Here is a 15,692-nt window from a genome sequence, read left to right on the forward strand (position 1 = left end):
ACAAATTATCAGCTTCCCTTGCACGTTACCTTAAACTGTCTCAAAAATAATCACGTCTGAAATCTTAGAAACTTTTCCGAATCTTTGAACTGAGTCTTTGGACGTAAAGTGAACACTTGTTACCTCCAATAGTTAAAGCAAGGCAATTACAGAACAGGGAACGCTGTCAGAGCATATACCACTCCACGCTGCTTTTTGACACCCCAGATCGCAGCAGTCCTTTCACACTTGTTGCAAGCTTGGTATTAGTGAATGTTTCGAGGACAATTTTTAATGCAGTTAGCATATAATGACTTCCCTCGGAGAGAGGCTGGGCTAAATAACTATAGGGAAACCTATGTACTTCTGGACGTGTTTATATATTGCTTTAACTCTGACAACCGGAGAAAGAACCTCTTCAAAAATAAATAAAAATAGCCAATTCTTTAATTCTCACTATCTTGGACTATCTAAAGTTCTGTATCAAAAAAGATTTAACCCAGAAGTCAAATCATAGAATGATACAGCACAGGACGAGGTCATTCAGCCCACTGTGCCTGTGCCGGCTCTTTGAAAGAGCTGTCCAGTTAGTCCCACTCCCCTGCCCTTTCCCCATAGTCCTGCAATTGTTTTCCTTATTAAGTATTTATCCAATTCCCTTATGAAAGTTACTATTGAACCTGCTTCCACCACCCTTTCAGGCAGTGCATTCCAGATCATCATAACTCACTGCATTAAAAAAAATTCTCATTTTCTCCCTGGATTTTTTGCTAATTATCTTAATCTGTGTCCTCCTGCTATCGACCCTCCTGCCAGTGGAAACAGTTTCTCCCTCTCTGCTCTTTCAAAACCCTTCATAATTTTGAACACGTTATAAAATGAAACATTATGAAATGTTTCAAATGAAGCAGTTTGGGCCCTTCTAACACAGATGGAATTACTGTCGCGTTTTAAAAGCACCGCAGGATATAAATGGTTCTTTCTGATTCTCCTGAATCTATTGTATCCATAAAGTGCAGTCTGAGAGTGTGTGTCACAAGTAATTGTACGATGAGAAAAGATTTCTTAATCCATTTCCCAATTTCACTCCCGTTTTGTCCTGATTTGATTCCTTTGCAGAATGACTATACACTGTCCGTAGGCTTAGTAGAGACAATGTCAAGAAATGGGGGAAATGCTATGAAATGTTCTGCCTGGGCAAAGATGTTTCTGATTGAGAAATTCTGTATAATGAGACTAAGTAAGGCATGATTTGATTAAAATGGGGTCTCCTTTGTGCATTTAAGTCGTGACTGGAGTGAGTAATTTGGTGGTCGAGTGGAATGAGTTGTGTTTTTATAGGTAGATTTGGACAGCCTTAAATGTGATGATTGCCCCTCTCAGCAGAAATGAATGGTGATTCAGCCCATCTTCAGGTGCTGCAGATCCAGCTCCCGCTAGCCAATCACACCATGCTATGGTGGTCTTATCCCTAAGTGAAATTGAATTTGTGTTCACCACGTAGCAAAATAAGACACTTAACATGATCAGCTACATAATTATCTGGCGTAATTAAATATCTTTCCACTCCTGCCACTCCCCATATTTTACATAGAATTTACAGCACAGAAACTATGGCACAGTGACAGGCCATTCAGCCCAACTGGTCTATGCTGGTGTCTATGCTCCACACCAGCCTTCTCCCACTCTACTTCATCGAACCCTATTGGCATTTTCTTCCTTCACTACTAATAACACTGACTCATTGAGGTGCATGGGTCCTGGAAGCTCCCCAGCCCTTTGACCAAGTACCAATTCTTCAGGTTTGAGCCTAGATTGAGGCTTGGCGAGGATTTGACTGTGAAGCATTAGGGCTGAGGCCGATCTTGTCCCCTTTTGTGTGTGCTTTATAGCATTGGGTGATTAAGAGTGGGAACTCTGGCTAATGTTTTTTCTCCACCCAAGCTTGGGTGCTGAGGCTGATTCCAATTTCCTCCCTGCCAGCTCTGCTAATTGAGCACAGCCCAGGGACCATACCTGGGACTCTGCTAGTCTGATTGGATTAATACCTGACTGGGTAACTTATTATTGTTAGGGAAGCTCATAAGCAAATCCTTAAGCAGAATTAATTCCAGAAAAGAATGAAGTTCCTCTTGTTAATGCTGTCAACACAAATACTATCTTTTTGGCACAAGTCTTGTCATTAGGATCCCTTTTAGAAAAATAATAGTACAAGTCCCCTTTTTGTGTACATCATTATCGCATGATGTGGGAGAGAGAAATTGATGTGGAAATATAGTATCAGGACTTGTACTGACAATTTTATTTTAGGTAAGTAGCTAAATATATACATTTTGGAGTGGTTTAAGTAATACCTTTTTTATAAGATTCATGCTTTGTATTAGCTTATTTCAGTGGTTTGTCCCCAGGACATGTTATCGGAATGAATCTGCTTCGAGACTGATTGTGAGTAATGGTTCCACCCACCCAAACTCAAGCGACTGGGGCCACTAAGTCGGACAGTGTGAGGAATTGAATTAACTTTTAAGATATCAACAGTTTTCATCAGCACTCATTGTTCAGGAAAAGGATGTTGAAGTCAATTACTTTTTTCTTTTGTAATATTATTCCTTACAGACTTCCCCATAGCTTGCCTGCACCACATTTTTTTTCTAACTGAGTGAGGCTGGAGATCTCCTGCACTTTGATCCGATTTAACAAGTGTCTAGCATTTGCTCAGCAACTTCCCACCGTAGCATGATCCAAATCGGGATCTCCTCATGGGGGGAAATAGCAGGCATAAACGCCTGTAGTACCAGTTTATGGTGCAGTGTGTAGGAGCTGTAACACATTGTGCTACTGAACTGCTTATGGAGTTCGAGATTTTACAAGAGAACACTAATTTGTAAGGGTCAGTGTATTTACAAGTTTGTTATGCCGATTCTATTAAAATCTACAAAGCATTTATATCGCTAAGCAATCTCTGCAGTGGATTGAGTCTCAAGACCTTCTCAAATCCCATCCCTTCAATCAAGTTTTGCATCACCTCTCCTAACCTCTTCCTGGCTTGTTGTCTTATTTCCTTACACCCATCTTTAAAGTGCCTTGGGACATTCCTTGCATTAAAAATGCTGTACAAATTGAAGTGTCTTGCTGGTTTGGAGCTGTCTGATTAGCTGTATCATAGTTTGTCAGCAAACCTAAAATGGTCAACAGTAATTATGGGTCAATAAAAAATATTCTTATTATCCTTGGACCCCAGAAACTAGTTACTTCTATTAGAATACCGGTTGCTACAGTCAGTAGTTTTTCACATTAGTGCACAAGCCAAAACATAGTTAAATAAACAAAATGAGAAGGAAAAGCATTTGTTTGAATGAAACATTGGCACATTGTGCTTTTTTAATTTTTTTTGTTTGATTTACATGGCCATAACTGCTATTTTGTAAAATTACAAATGGCAGATGTGGAATGCCACGTTATTTAGACCATGGTATAGGAGTTGCTCAAGCCACTGTGTAGTGACATGGTAAATGTGTTGGTGAAAGTTTCTGCAGTTCATCAGTTCAAATAAAATCTCAAGTGCCTGATGGAATGTATTTATGAGTTGGATAGAAATTGAACAGAAGAAATGTTCATGACTGCATTTATGATCAAGAAATTCTTGTGGATTGCACGCCACATCAAAAATCTAGCATGACTGATGTGCAACAGAATGACCAAATGTTCTGTTTTGAAGTATTGGGTTTATGTTCTTTACAAAAGAGAAAGCTCACTTGGATGTTGCACACAGTGTCAAAGATCTTTAATACTGGTGTAAAATGACACTTGGGTGTGGGGAAAATGACCCATCAGATTTCCACAAATTTCATCAACAAATCTCTGCAGATTACACTAGAACATCAGGGCAAAATTACTGAAATTCTGTGCAAGCTTCAATTGAGACTGCTGGCAGCAAGACTCCACTTTCAAAATGGTATCGTAGTCTTGATAGCCATGCAGCCTCCTCTTCAGGTGACTGGTAGTCATTTAGTTCTTCTGCCAAGATCTTTCCACTGTGGCTTGATGAAGTGATCCATAAGCACAAAACCGTTTGCTCTTTTGATTCACCCCGAAACTACACACCAAAGATAGTATTTCATTAATTGATTAAAGCTGAGCGCTAACTTGTAACGTGTATATGGATGAAGAAGCCCTCCATTGATTCCCACCATTGTCCTGTCTCTCTTTCTCTCTCTTTCAAACAAATGTCTTTGTCCCCAAAGACTTGGCAGACTGGCAGAAATCTATTGGCTGTGTACAAAATAAATACAGCTGTAGATCATGTTATTCCATATGGAATATAGCGTATGATAACATAGGATATTAGATAGCTATCAGATGAGCCTTTGCTGAAACTCACACTGAATTGTTTGTCTCTCCTGATGTGATTTGTGTAGCTGAGCAAAAGAAGCTGTTAGAGATACGAAAAGGGAGATAGCACGGCATCCTATTTTCAGATCGATGAAAATGCAACCTTTTATTACACTAAACGTTTATATCCCCATTGAGGACTAAAGCTGCATTGTGCACGGTTTCTCAGAAATGAGCCTGTTTGCAGTCTTTGTACAGAGCTGATCGTCTGCAAAATGCGGCCTTTGTACATTTTCCCCACGGTTGATTTGTTTTACTTCAGTGGCTCATTCCTTTCTTTACCATTTTCTTGGCCTTTCAACAGGTGATTTATTTTCATATAACAATGCTAAGGAAGGGGATTTTTTTATAGCAACAACAAAGGATAAAAAGTTAGCTTAACTGGTAATTTTTTTGGGTATTACTGAGCCGTATAGACAAGAATGTCCAGATTTGATGCTAGGTCTGTGCTGTTAGACGATCTCCAGTGGCAGCAATTAGCTTCCAGGTCCCAGAGTGGAGAAAGTCTGACAGGATTCTCACTCTTGATCATTATCTAGTGACTGCTCTGGAAACCTGCATGTGTGTTAATATTGGGTGAAAACCGGATTGGGCTTGGCTGTGATGCTCTGCAGAATGGAATGAAGGCACAAGGTAGCAACTGGGGGGTAACGGGCCTGCTGCTTTATCATCTTCTGTGAGGAAGCTGCTGGTTTCTGGTCATTAGATCACCTCTGTGATGTGGCTGAAGTTGATAACTGAATATAGATCCTTAGAACAGTTGAAGTTTACAGCAAAGAACGAGGTTCATTCAACGTACCATGTCTACGCAGCTCTTTGTGAGATATAAATATAAGATATCACTAATAAATCCAATGGGGAATTCAGGAGAAACTTCTTTACCCAGAGAGTGATAAGAATATAAGGAAAGGTCATCGACCTGAAATGTTAATCTCTTTCTCTCCACAGATGGTGCCTGACCTGCTGAGTATTTCCAGCATTTTCTGTTTATTTGCTTTTGGATATGAATATGGAACTCGCTACTACAACACTGCATCAGTAGTTTTCCTCGGCATGTTTTTCAAATTCACATAATTGTTACCTATTCATTTTGTTTCAACAACAAACAACTACTTACATTTATATAGCGCCTTTAACGTAGTAAATCATCCCAGTCTCAAAATTCCACAATGTTAAATGTCTTTTGACTCGCCTACCCCCTTTCCTATCCTTTGTGGGTCACCTTTCATGGAGTGAGAACTCCGGATTAATTCCTTTTCGATTGCTTTCTAAACTATATTCCTGGGCTTGAACATCGGCTTTATCCCTTTTAGCACAATGCATTGTAGCTTGTGTAACTAGCTGAACCAGGCCCAGCACCCAGTGGTCAATTAGACACTCCGATTAAAGCTTTATGTCCAAAACAAGTGAGGGTTATTCACCCACGGCAGTTGTGTCTTTAAATACAGAGCTGAATAAAACAGTAACGGAGATTACCTTCCAGCAATTAAAAACAGAAAATGTTGGAAATACTCAGCAGGTCAGGCAGTATCTGTGGAGAGGGAAACAGTTAGGGCTTCAGATTGATGACCTTGCATCTCTAACTTTTTCCAGTTATAATTTAACAGGTTTTAAGCAAGTACAGAGGCAGTAAGGGGGAAAGGGAGTAAAGAACAAAAGGGAAGGTCTGTGATAGGGTGGCAGGCAGGAGAGATTAAATGATGAAAGGGATGATGGTGCGAGGCAAAAGGAGATGGTAATGTGACAACAAAAGATGGGTCTAGAGGAGCTGTAATTTAGAAAAGAATCAATACCAGTAACTGTTGTCTGGAAAAATGGGAGCAGTAGTTATGATCTGAAATTGTTGAACTCTATGTTGTGCCCGGAAAGCTGTAAAGTGGCTTATGGAAAGATGAGGTGCTGTTCCTCGAGCTTCCGCTGCGCTTCATTAGAACGGTGTAGGAGGCCAAGGACGGAGAGGTCAGTGGGCGTGGGACAGAGAATTAAAATGACAAGCAACCAGAAGCTCGGGGTTACGCTTGTGGACTGAACGTAGGTGTTCCGCAAAGCGATCACCCAATCTGCGTTTGGTCTCCCCAATGTAGAGGAGACCGCATCGTGAGCAGCGAATACAGTATACTAAATTGAAAGAAGTACAAGTAAATCGGTGTTTCACCTGGAAGGAGTGTTTGGGCCCCTGGATGGTGGGATGGGAGGAGGTAAAAGGGCAGGTGTTGCATCTCCTGCACTTGCATAGGAAGCTGCCATGGGATGGGGAGTGGATGTTGGGGGTGATTGGAGAATGGACAAGGGTGTCATGGAGGGGACGTTCCCTTCGGAATGTTGAGAGGGGAAGGAAGGGGAAGATGTGTTTGGTGGTGGCGCCACACCGGAGATGGCGGAGGATGATCCATTGAATGTGGAGGCTGGTGGGGTGGAAGGTGAGGACATGGGGAACCCTATTGTGGTTCTGGGAGGGAGGGGCAGGGATGAGAGCAGAACTAGGATTGGCACGCGGTCGAGGGCCCTGTCGTCCACAGTGGAGAGGGATCCTCGGTTGAGGTAAAAGGAAGACGTATTGGCTGCACGAGGATGGAAGGTGGCATCATTAGAACGGAGGCGCACTTCCCTTTCTTTTATCCTTCCAGGCTGGCGTTGTTCCTGATTGAGCTTTATTGCCTTTAAAGGCCTGCTTTTACCAGCGTAAGAGTTTAAATGAATATTTTAAAAAAATTCACTTATTTAAACATTAAAACACCTGTAAAATAAGTTACTTTTTTAGCCCCTTTAAAACATTTGTTTATTTTTCAAAAAATTAAATTTTTGTTTTAAATGTTTAATTAAATTGTATTTTAATTTTAAATATAATTTTTATTATTGGTTTGTAAATGTGTGTTTTATGTGATCCCTATTCATGCTTATGGGGTTTCTGTACATAAGCATGAATGGGGATCCCCCTTCTTTCATTGGTTGGGCCGGTCCATGTGATCGCAGGGGTGCTTGCGAACTGCCTGGGCTATGTGGGCCTCGACACATATTTACACAGAGGCCCACGAGCGCGAGTCTCGGTGGATCCTGAGGCAGAAGGTAGGCGCGGATTTTATTTGCGAATCGGCGGCATTTCCCCGTGGGAAGCCTCCGACTGCAAATTCAGGCCCAATATATTTAAACTGGAATTTCCATCATTCAAATCTCTTTTCCAATGCACTAAATGTAATTCAAACCAAATTCTTAACCAGTGACTTGTCAGCAGCTGCTCAGGGCTTCCTTTGTTTCCACATGAGACTCTTGAGCAAGAACAGCAGGTTGTTGCATGGAGATGTGCATTTGTAACCATTGAAATTAGGGATGTTCAACAACAACTTGTATTTATATAGTGCCTTTAACATAGTGAAACATCCCAAAGCACTTCACAGGAGCGATATCAAGCAAACTTTGACACCATAACATGAGATTACATAGAAACATAGAAGATAGGAGCAGGAGTAGGTCATTGGGCCCCTCGAGCCTGCTCCGCCATTCAATGCGATCATGGCTGATCATCCAAATTCAGTACCCGGTCCCTGTTTTCTCCCCATACCCCTTGATCCCTTTAGCCTTAAGAAATATATCCAACTCCTTCTTGAATATATTTAATGTATTGGCCTCTACTGCCTTCTGTGGTGGAGAATTCGACAGGTTCACCACTCTCTGGTTGAAGAAATTCCTCCTCATTTCTGTCCTAAATGGCCTACCCCGTATCCTTAGACTGTGAACCCTGATTCTGGACTCCCCGACTATCGGGAACATCTTACTGCATCTAGTCTGTCCAGTCGTGTCAGAATTTTATAAGTTTCAATGAGATCCCCTCCAGCGAGTACAAGCCCAATCGTCCCAATCTCTCCTCATTAGGATAGGTGACTAACAGCTTAGTCAAAGAGTTAGATTTTAAGGAGCGGCTTAACGGAGGGTAGATAGGACGAGAGGTTTATAAAAGGAATTCCATCGCTTAGGACCTAGACGGCTGAAGGCACCGCCGTCAATGGTGGAGTGATGATAAATCAGGGATGTGCAAAACGCCATAATTGGAAGAGTGAGAGATCTCGTAGGGCTGGAGGAGGTTACAGAGATAGGGTGCGGCGAGGTCATGGAGGGATTTGAAACCAAGGATGATTAGTTTTGACATTTCTTGATGTTGATCTTGTGATGTTGGTGAGATCTTCATGGAATAACAGAGCAACCCTTTTCAGGGACAGCACTGCTCTCCTCAGCTGAGGAAAGGGGAAGAAAAAGATCCTTAAAAATTGCTTGCTCCATTTTACAGTCTGCTGACCAGCCGTGGCCAGCTGGCCATCCAATTATGTCTCAAAAAACCCACAATGCAGTTCACTAAAATGCTCTATAAAACTTGCCTCCTGGAATGTTTGCACTCTACTTGACAATGTCAATGGGATCAACAGGTGCACGGCTATACTCGGTATAGCCAGATATAATGACATTAACTTGCATTTATATAGTGCTTTTAATGTTGTAAAAGTTCCCAAGGTACTTCACAGGAGCATAATCGGACAAAAATTGACACCGAGCCATAGAAGGAGACATTAGGACAGGTTGGTCATAGTGGTAGGTTTTAAGGAGCATCTTAAAGGAGGAAGGAGAGGTGTGGAAAGGGGATTCCAGAGCTCCGGGCCTAGATGGCTGAAGGGAAGGCCACCAATGGTGGGATGAAGGAAGTGGGGAATGTACTTGAGAGGGCAGATGGCCTCATTCAGAAGGCGGCACCTCGGACAATGCAGCACTCCCACAGTGGGCTTGATGCAACCTTTTGACTCTGAGACGAGAGTGCTATGACTGAGCTAAGGAGTGTAATGAAATCCAGTGCTCAAAACCTACAGCCTTAATCCTTTTGTGTTCAGTGTCCAAGAGGATACTGAGGATTGTCATTGGTTCAGTGATGAAAGCATACTGGAGTGGTAATAGAGGGCATAAAATTAGAAGATGTAATGCTACTGGCCACCACTGAGGATGTAGGGATGAAATGTGCTACACTTTTTTACACATGTTTTTTTAAAACAAAGACACACAGTATGTTATTGTCTTTACATCCAGGCTACATTTAACTGCTCCACATTATTTAAAATATTGGGATTAGAGCCTACAGGCAATATTCGTTCAGTGAGGCTATAATCATTTCCTGCTGGCTGTAAGTAATCCCATAAGTGTCTGCGTGGATCGAAATTATTCACTGACGTCTACTATTTATAATCTATTCTGTATTTTGGGGGGATTTTGTGTTTTTTGTATCTGCAGTGGTTGTTGTCCGAACACAGAGACTACGTGCACTTGTTCTTGATACATAATGTTCACATGAAGAATAACAATCGTGAGATCATCAGTATAGGTTTATACAGTCTCCATTGGATTTCTCTCCAATTCTTTGCAGTGTATAATCTATGGGGTTTAACAATCATTTTTTTGTCTACAAGCTATTTGCTGTTCAGTAGTGTGTCTTTAAGCTTTTTAGTAAAGCGGGAATCTTTTAAAGATCAATAACTGTTATCGCTAAGTTTTGTAACCTGTTGCAAGCCTATGCTGGAGCAATTTGAAATGAGGAAGGTGTTTTTGGAAATGGCTCTTAATTGAATAATTCTGTGTAATCTGTTTTGTTTCTTTCACTTGAATGTTGATGCTTGTCTGGTTTTAATTGGATTCAGATGTAATGAAGTAAAGCTGCATCACAGAATAAACAGAAAGGAACCCGTTTGGATAAAAAGGCACAATCATAACACTGGTAACTAGGTATTTTTTTCGCATTTTAAAGGAGCAGGTCATGGATAAATACTGCGACTGTGTCCCTGAAATTCCTCCATGACCTCAAACAACTTAATTTCCCCCAAGAAAATCATTTACACAGCTCCTCCACGGCATCTTGCTAGCTCCCAAATCTGTAGTCTGTTTGTGCCACAGGCAGTGTTCTTGTATGAGCCAGTTATGATTGAGTTTCTTTTGTCTTTTCAGACATTTTAAATAATGAGCTTCTCATCACCATTCACAAAATGCAGTAGGAGTCAGATTTTGGAAATGGAGTTGAGCAAAAATGTTACGAGCTCTGATGGAACACTGAGTATTATTAAGAAATTGAAGGGCTGTTCTGACTGAAATTATCCAGAGTTTTGGTTCTTTGGAAGCGGGGCTGTTGCCGGAAGACTGGAAGAAAGCAAGTGAGATTTCATGCTGCAAGAAGTTGTACAGATCTGGGAATCGCAGGCCAGTTAACTAATGACACTCGAAATTAGAGTCTGTTTGAAAAAGAAGTTCGCAATTGTCCTGTGCGATCAAAGATAATAAAGTAAAGCTGGCATAAGTTCATGAAATAAAACTTGTGGTGAGCAGCTGGTTTTTGGTGAGACAAATGAATTACATATGGCACAGAAACAGACCATTCGGCCCAACCAGTCCGTGCCGACGTTTATGCTCCACTCGAGCCTCTTCCCATCTTTCCTCATCTAAATCTATCAGCATAACCCTCTATTCCCTTCTCCCTTATATGCTTGTCTAGCCTTCCCTTAAATGCATCTATACTATTCGCTTCAACCACTCCCTGTGGCAGCGAGTTCCACATTGTCACCACTCTTTGGGTAAAGAAGTTTCTTCTGAATTCCCTATTTGATTTCTTGGTGACTATCTTATACTGATGGCCTCTAGTTTTGCTCTTCCCCACAAGTGGAAACATTCTCTCTGTATCCACTCTATCAAAACCTTTCATAATTTTATAGACCTCTATTAGGTCACCCCTCAGCCATTTTTCAAGAGAAAAGAGACCCAGCCTGTTCATCCTTTCCTGATATGTATAGCCTCACATTTCTGGTATCATCCTTGTAAATCTTCGCTGCACCCTCTCCAGTGCTTCTATATCCTTTTTATAATATGACGACCAGAACTGCATGCAGTACTCTTAAGTGTGGTCTAACCAAGGTTCAATACAGGTTTAGCATAATTTCCTTACTTTTCAATTCTATCCCTCTTGAAATAAACCCTAGTGCTTGGTTTGCTTTTTTTTATGGCCCTGCTAACCTGTGTCGAAACTTTTAATGATTTGTGTATTTGTACTCCTAGATCCCTTTGTTCCTCTACCCCACCTAGACTCGCACCCTCCAAGTGATGTCTCTTCTTCCTACCAAAATGTAATACCTCACATTTGTCTCTGTTGAACTTCATTTGCCAATTATTTGCCCATTCTGCAAGTTTATTAATGTCCTCCTGTAATTTGTTGCAGTCCTCCTCAGTATTGACTGTTTCCATGTCTCCCCACCACCACCCCCCCCCCGCCCCAAATTTGGTATCATCCACAAATTAGAATTATTGGATGAAGATGTGACTGTCAAATATCTGTTTTCAAAAAGCATGCGAGATCTGTCCCAAAAGTGAACTGTCAAAAGTGAATTGTTAAATTGGATAGGGAGCTGGCTTGATAATAGAAAGTAGTGAGGTCGTCCTCAGTAGTAATTGTTCAAAGTGTTCAATTATTACTCTTGGAATGTTGTTGTTTTTAATCATGTCTTATTTACAGATGAGGGTATTGTGAGCACAATGGCTGTTTTTTGTCAATACAAAACTTGTGGAAAACAGCTTTGTGGTATCGAAGATTATTCAGTGGGATTTACACAGATAACTGACAAATAACATTCAGTATTTATAAATAACATGTGTATATTGGTGCTAAAATCTTTGTAGTAAACCATACTTATTATCATAATCATGGAAACAAAACAGAAGAAGCTTTAAAACGTGTTCAGTGTGAGGCAGTGATTACCAGGGCAACTGAAATATTATGTTGCACGGCTAGAAGCAGAGTCCAAGGAAGTAATATTCACCCTGTATAAAATAGTTTTGCCGCTCGGACTTCATACCTTCAAAAAAAAACAGAGAATTCATATTGATACAAAGAAGGTTAACTGGGCTAGTTCTGAAGGGTGCTTTAAAGAGGATCAAGGAACCTGTGATTATAATCATGAGCTTACCAGGTGTTTGAAGGTGTGACTGCATCTGCAGTGGGCTCTGGTGGGAAGTCTCCTTCATAGAAAGGCTGGTCCAGGTTACAAATTTCAAAACCAAATGCAAGAACTCAACTATAATATAAAATACAATGAAGCCAATCCGTTAAAAATATTTTGCTTCTGTTAAACCGAGGATTTTTAAGAAGTAGCTTTTGCTGATGCCCAATAATACGGACATCGTTGCCACAGTTGGTAACTCCTCGCAAAACACCATCTGACTATTGGAGCTGTGGATTCACTTCCTTGTACAGTATTATATAGAATTTTACAGCACAGAAACAGGCCATTCGACCCAACAGGTTTATGCTCCACATGAGCCTCCTCCCACCTGACTTCATCTAACCCTATCAGCATATCCTTCTATTCCTTAAATGCATCTCTGCTATTTGCCTCAACTACTCCCTGTGGTAGCAAGTTCCATATTCTCACACCACTCTGGGTAAAGACGTTTCCCCTGAATTCCTTACTCGATTTATTAGTGACTCCTGTATTTATGGCCTCTAGTTTTGGGCTCTGCCACAATTGGAAACATCTTCTCTACATCTACCCTATCAAACCCTGTCATAATTTTCAAGACCTCTCCTGGATCACCTCTCGGTCTTTTTTCGAGAGGAAAGAGCCCCAGCCTGTTAAGTCTTTTCTGATAGTTGTACCCTTTCAGTTCTGGTATCGTCCTTGTAAATCTTTTTTGCATCTTCTCCAGTGTACTGGATGTTAAATGTGTTTTGTGTATTATGTAGTAGAATTAATTTGAGCAGAGTTCAACTCCTGAATCAAGTCCAACCGTCAAACTTTGGAAGATGCAAGGACTTTACTTTCGAATGTTTGCAAAGTTTAGTCTCGTGAGTCCCGAGATGCTGTCACCTGGGTTATAACATACAACCATCTTTGCACACGACTAGTTGTCAGATCAAGGCATTTAAGCAACTACCAAAATGATGCATTCTAATCCTCCCAAGATGAGAAGGACCAGGCATCAGCAACTGCTTGGTACAACACCATGTGGGTTCTCTGAATACTGCTGCTGCCAAGCATGGAGGATGGGCCCCATTGTGAGGGGACATGTACTTGGGTAAACGTTGAGAGATTGCTGGAAGTGTCCTTGATATCAATGCATTCAAAATATTAAATCAGTGACAATCTCTGAGAGGAAGACTCTTTAATTTTATCCCTTGAAAAGAATTTCCTAACACTCCTACAAAATTGTTTAAGAACCAGTAATCTAAAAGCCTACTCATCTGTAGTTTTACAGTAATATGAATTGGTAATCTGCCCAACCTTGTCATGGTCTGTGGTCTGGAACTTGTTAACTCTAATGCAGTAACATAAACTCAATGTTTGTGATGTTGATGATGATAGATGAAGAAGGTGGGTGGAGGCTCGTGTGGAGCATAAACACCGGCATGGACCTGTTGGGCTGAATGGCCTGTTTCTATGCTGTAAATACTTAGTAATATTGTGCATATACTACTGTCCTTATTAGAATCAACACACATTTTATAATGTCATTCTAATGTACTAGATTAGACTTTCAACTCTATCTCCACTTTCCACTCTCTAAGTCCCTTACAGGGTATCCCCTCTGGTCTTGCAGATTGTCCCAACTATGCTGCTTTGGGCATAAACAACTGAAATCCACGGGTGGAAACAAAATATCTGAGGAAGATTCATCCTTGGGCTGTGGTCACACCAGTTTTTTCATGGTTGACTTGGAGCAGCATTGGCAGGCGCTGGAGAGAAGGTCGCATAATTCCTCAATTGTCCAAGGGTGGTGTGAACCACGAGAGAAAATGGAAAGAGTTTTCCTGATTCTTGTTAAAGCCCCCACTTGTGGGGAGAACACTATATAATGTTATCCTTTTAAAAGCTTGTTGCACAGAGAGAAGCAGGCGGAGCATGCATGTGGCTTTGCAAGGATTGCGGGCTTCCTCGTTGCAGGGCGTCATCAACTGCATGCATGTGGCTTTGTGGGCACCGATCTAAAATGTGCCACAACCGCCAAGGTTATCACTAGCTGAATGTGCAGTTGGTATGTGACCCTGCTCGGCACATCATGATGGTGAATGCCCAGTATCTTGGCGGCAGCAGCCATGAAGCTTTCATTCTATGCCAGTCTGCTGTTCCCTCAGTCTTTGAGTCACGACAAACCAGAGGGGGGTTATTGGGTGACGAGGGCTATCTGATGACCACCTGGTACATGACTCCTCTCCGCGCACCAACCACACGTGGGCAGCATGCGAACAATGAGAGCCATGCTGCCATATGGAATCTGATAGAGCAGACCATTGACGTCTTTAAACAACGCTTCTGCTTGGACCGCTCTGGAGGACCCTGCAGTACTCACCAGAACACATCTCCAGATTCTTCGTGGTCTGTTACATGCTCCTCAACCTTGCCATCATGAGGGCACAGCCCTTGCCACCAGTCATATGGCGACCAGCGGACGAGGAGGCAACCCAGACAGCTCCTTTCTGTCTGGGCTGTCCGTGATTGACTCATCCGACTGAGGGAGTTGCATTCACTTGTACAATTCCCCATTCAACAATAACCCCACACCTTGCCTTTCCTCTGTTGCTGACCATCACAGCATCCTCTTGGCCACCAATATTCCCTGTAAGCTGTGCGGCCGCGCAGCACTCCAGGGGTCCTGCGCAGCCGGCTTTTCAATAGAAAAACCATGCATGTGCAGTATTTTGAATGGGCTGGGTGGCCTCTTCAAAATTACAGGGAACATTGTTAGCCACGATGCTGAAATAAAAGCCACCACAAGAAACATTTCAATCCAACTTTATCCATCAATATAACCTAACAAAGTCAACTAATCACCCTTGTGCATTCCCTTAATGCCAGTCTTCAGTGTGCCTTTGCCTGTCTTAGTTCGCCTACAAAGTGGTACCCCAGTGGCTGCAGCATACTGATGGAAGGCTGCTGACTTTCAGTGAGGGAGACTACAGATGACTTTGCAGGACGACCTCGAGCAGCTCTGGGCCTTGAAGGCCTGGCTGCGGACTGCACCACCTCTGCAGTCTGGGCTGGCTGACCCGCAATAGCAATGATATGGTGGGAGGGCGAATGCTGTCCTCCTGAGAGAGGACAGCAGATTCGTTCTTCACGGAGCCACTCCCCCGGAGCGGTGCCTCAGCATTCCTAGCCATCGATTGGAGGACAGATTTCTGTAATGCTGTGACACCCTGTTTACCACACTGGTAAACAGCCACGATAGCAGCAGTCTGAACTTGTGTGGCAGCAAGCTGCGTTTGCTTTACTTCAATCTGAGCTTCTATCGCAGCACTCAAAAGTTGGGTG

At 42.1% G+C, this 15,692-nt stretch overlaps 1 protein-coding gene and 1 long non-coding RNA gene across 2 annotated transcripts in view; both read left to right on the forward strand.

The window, feature by feature from the left end:
* The first annotated feature begins 2,152 nt into the window (after positions 1 to 2,152).
* The window catches only part of LOC147120038 (ribosome biogenesis protein SLX9 homolog), a 94,574-nt gene continuing 81,034 nt past the window's right edge, over positions 2,153 to 15,692 (forward strand). Inside the window, exon 1 of the mRNA XM_085985542.1 lies at positions 2,153 to 2,289. Within this exon, the coding sequence (XP_085841668.1) occupies positions 2,244 to 2,289 (46 nt within the window). The 5' untranslated portion in view covers positions 2,153 to 2,243. The remainder of the gene's footprint in view (positions 2,290 to 15,692) is intronic.
* LOC147120039 (uncharacterized) lies at positions 9,831 to 10,708 on the forward strand. Its single transcript, XR_015077844.1, has 2 exons — positions 9,831 to 10,120; positions 10,348 to 10,708. It is a non-coding gene; the product is annotated as an uncharacterized LOC147120039 (long non-coding RNA).

The sequence above is a fragment of the Somniosus microcephalus genome, chromosome 4 (assembly GCF_052327205.1).
Source record: "Somniosus microcephalus isolate GS21.2 chromosome 4, FLI_Smic_1.0, whole genome shotgun sequence".
NCBI lineage: Eukaryota > Metazoa > Chordata > Chondrichthyes > Squaliformes > Somniosidae > Somniosus > Somniosus microcephalus.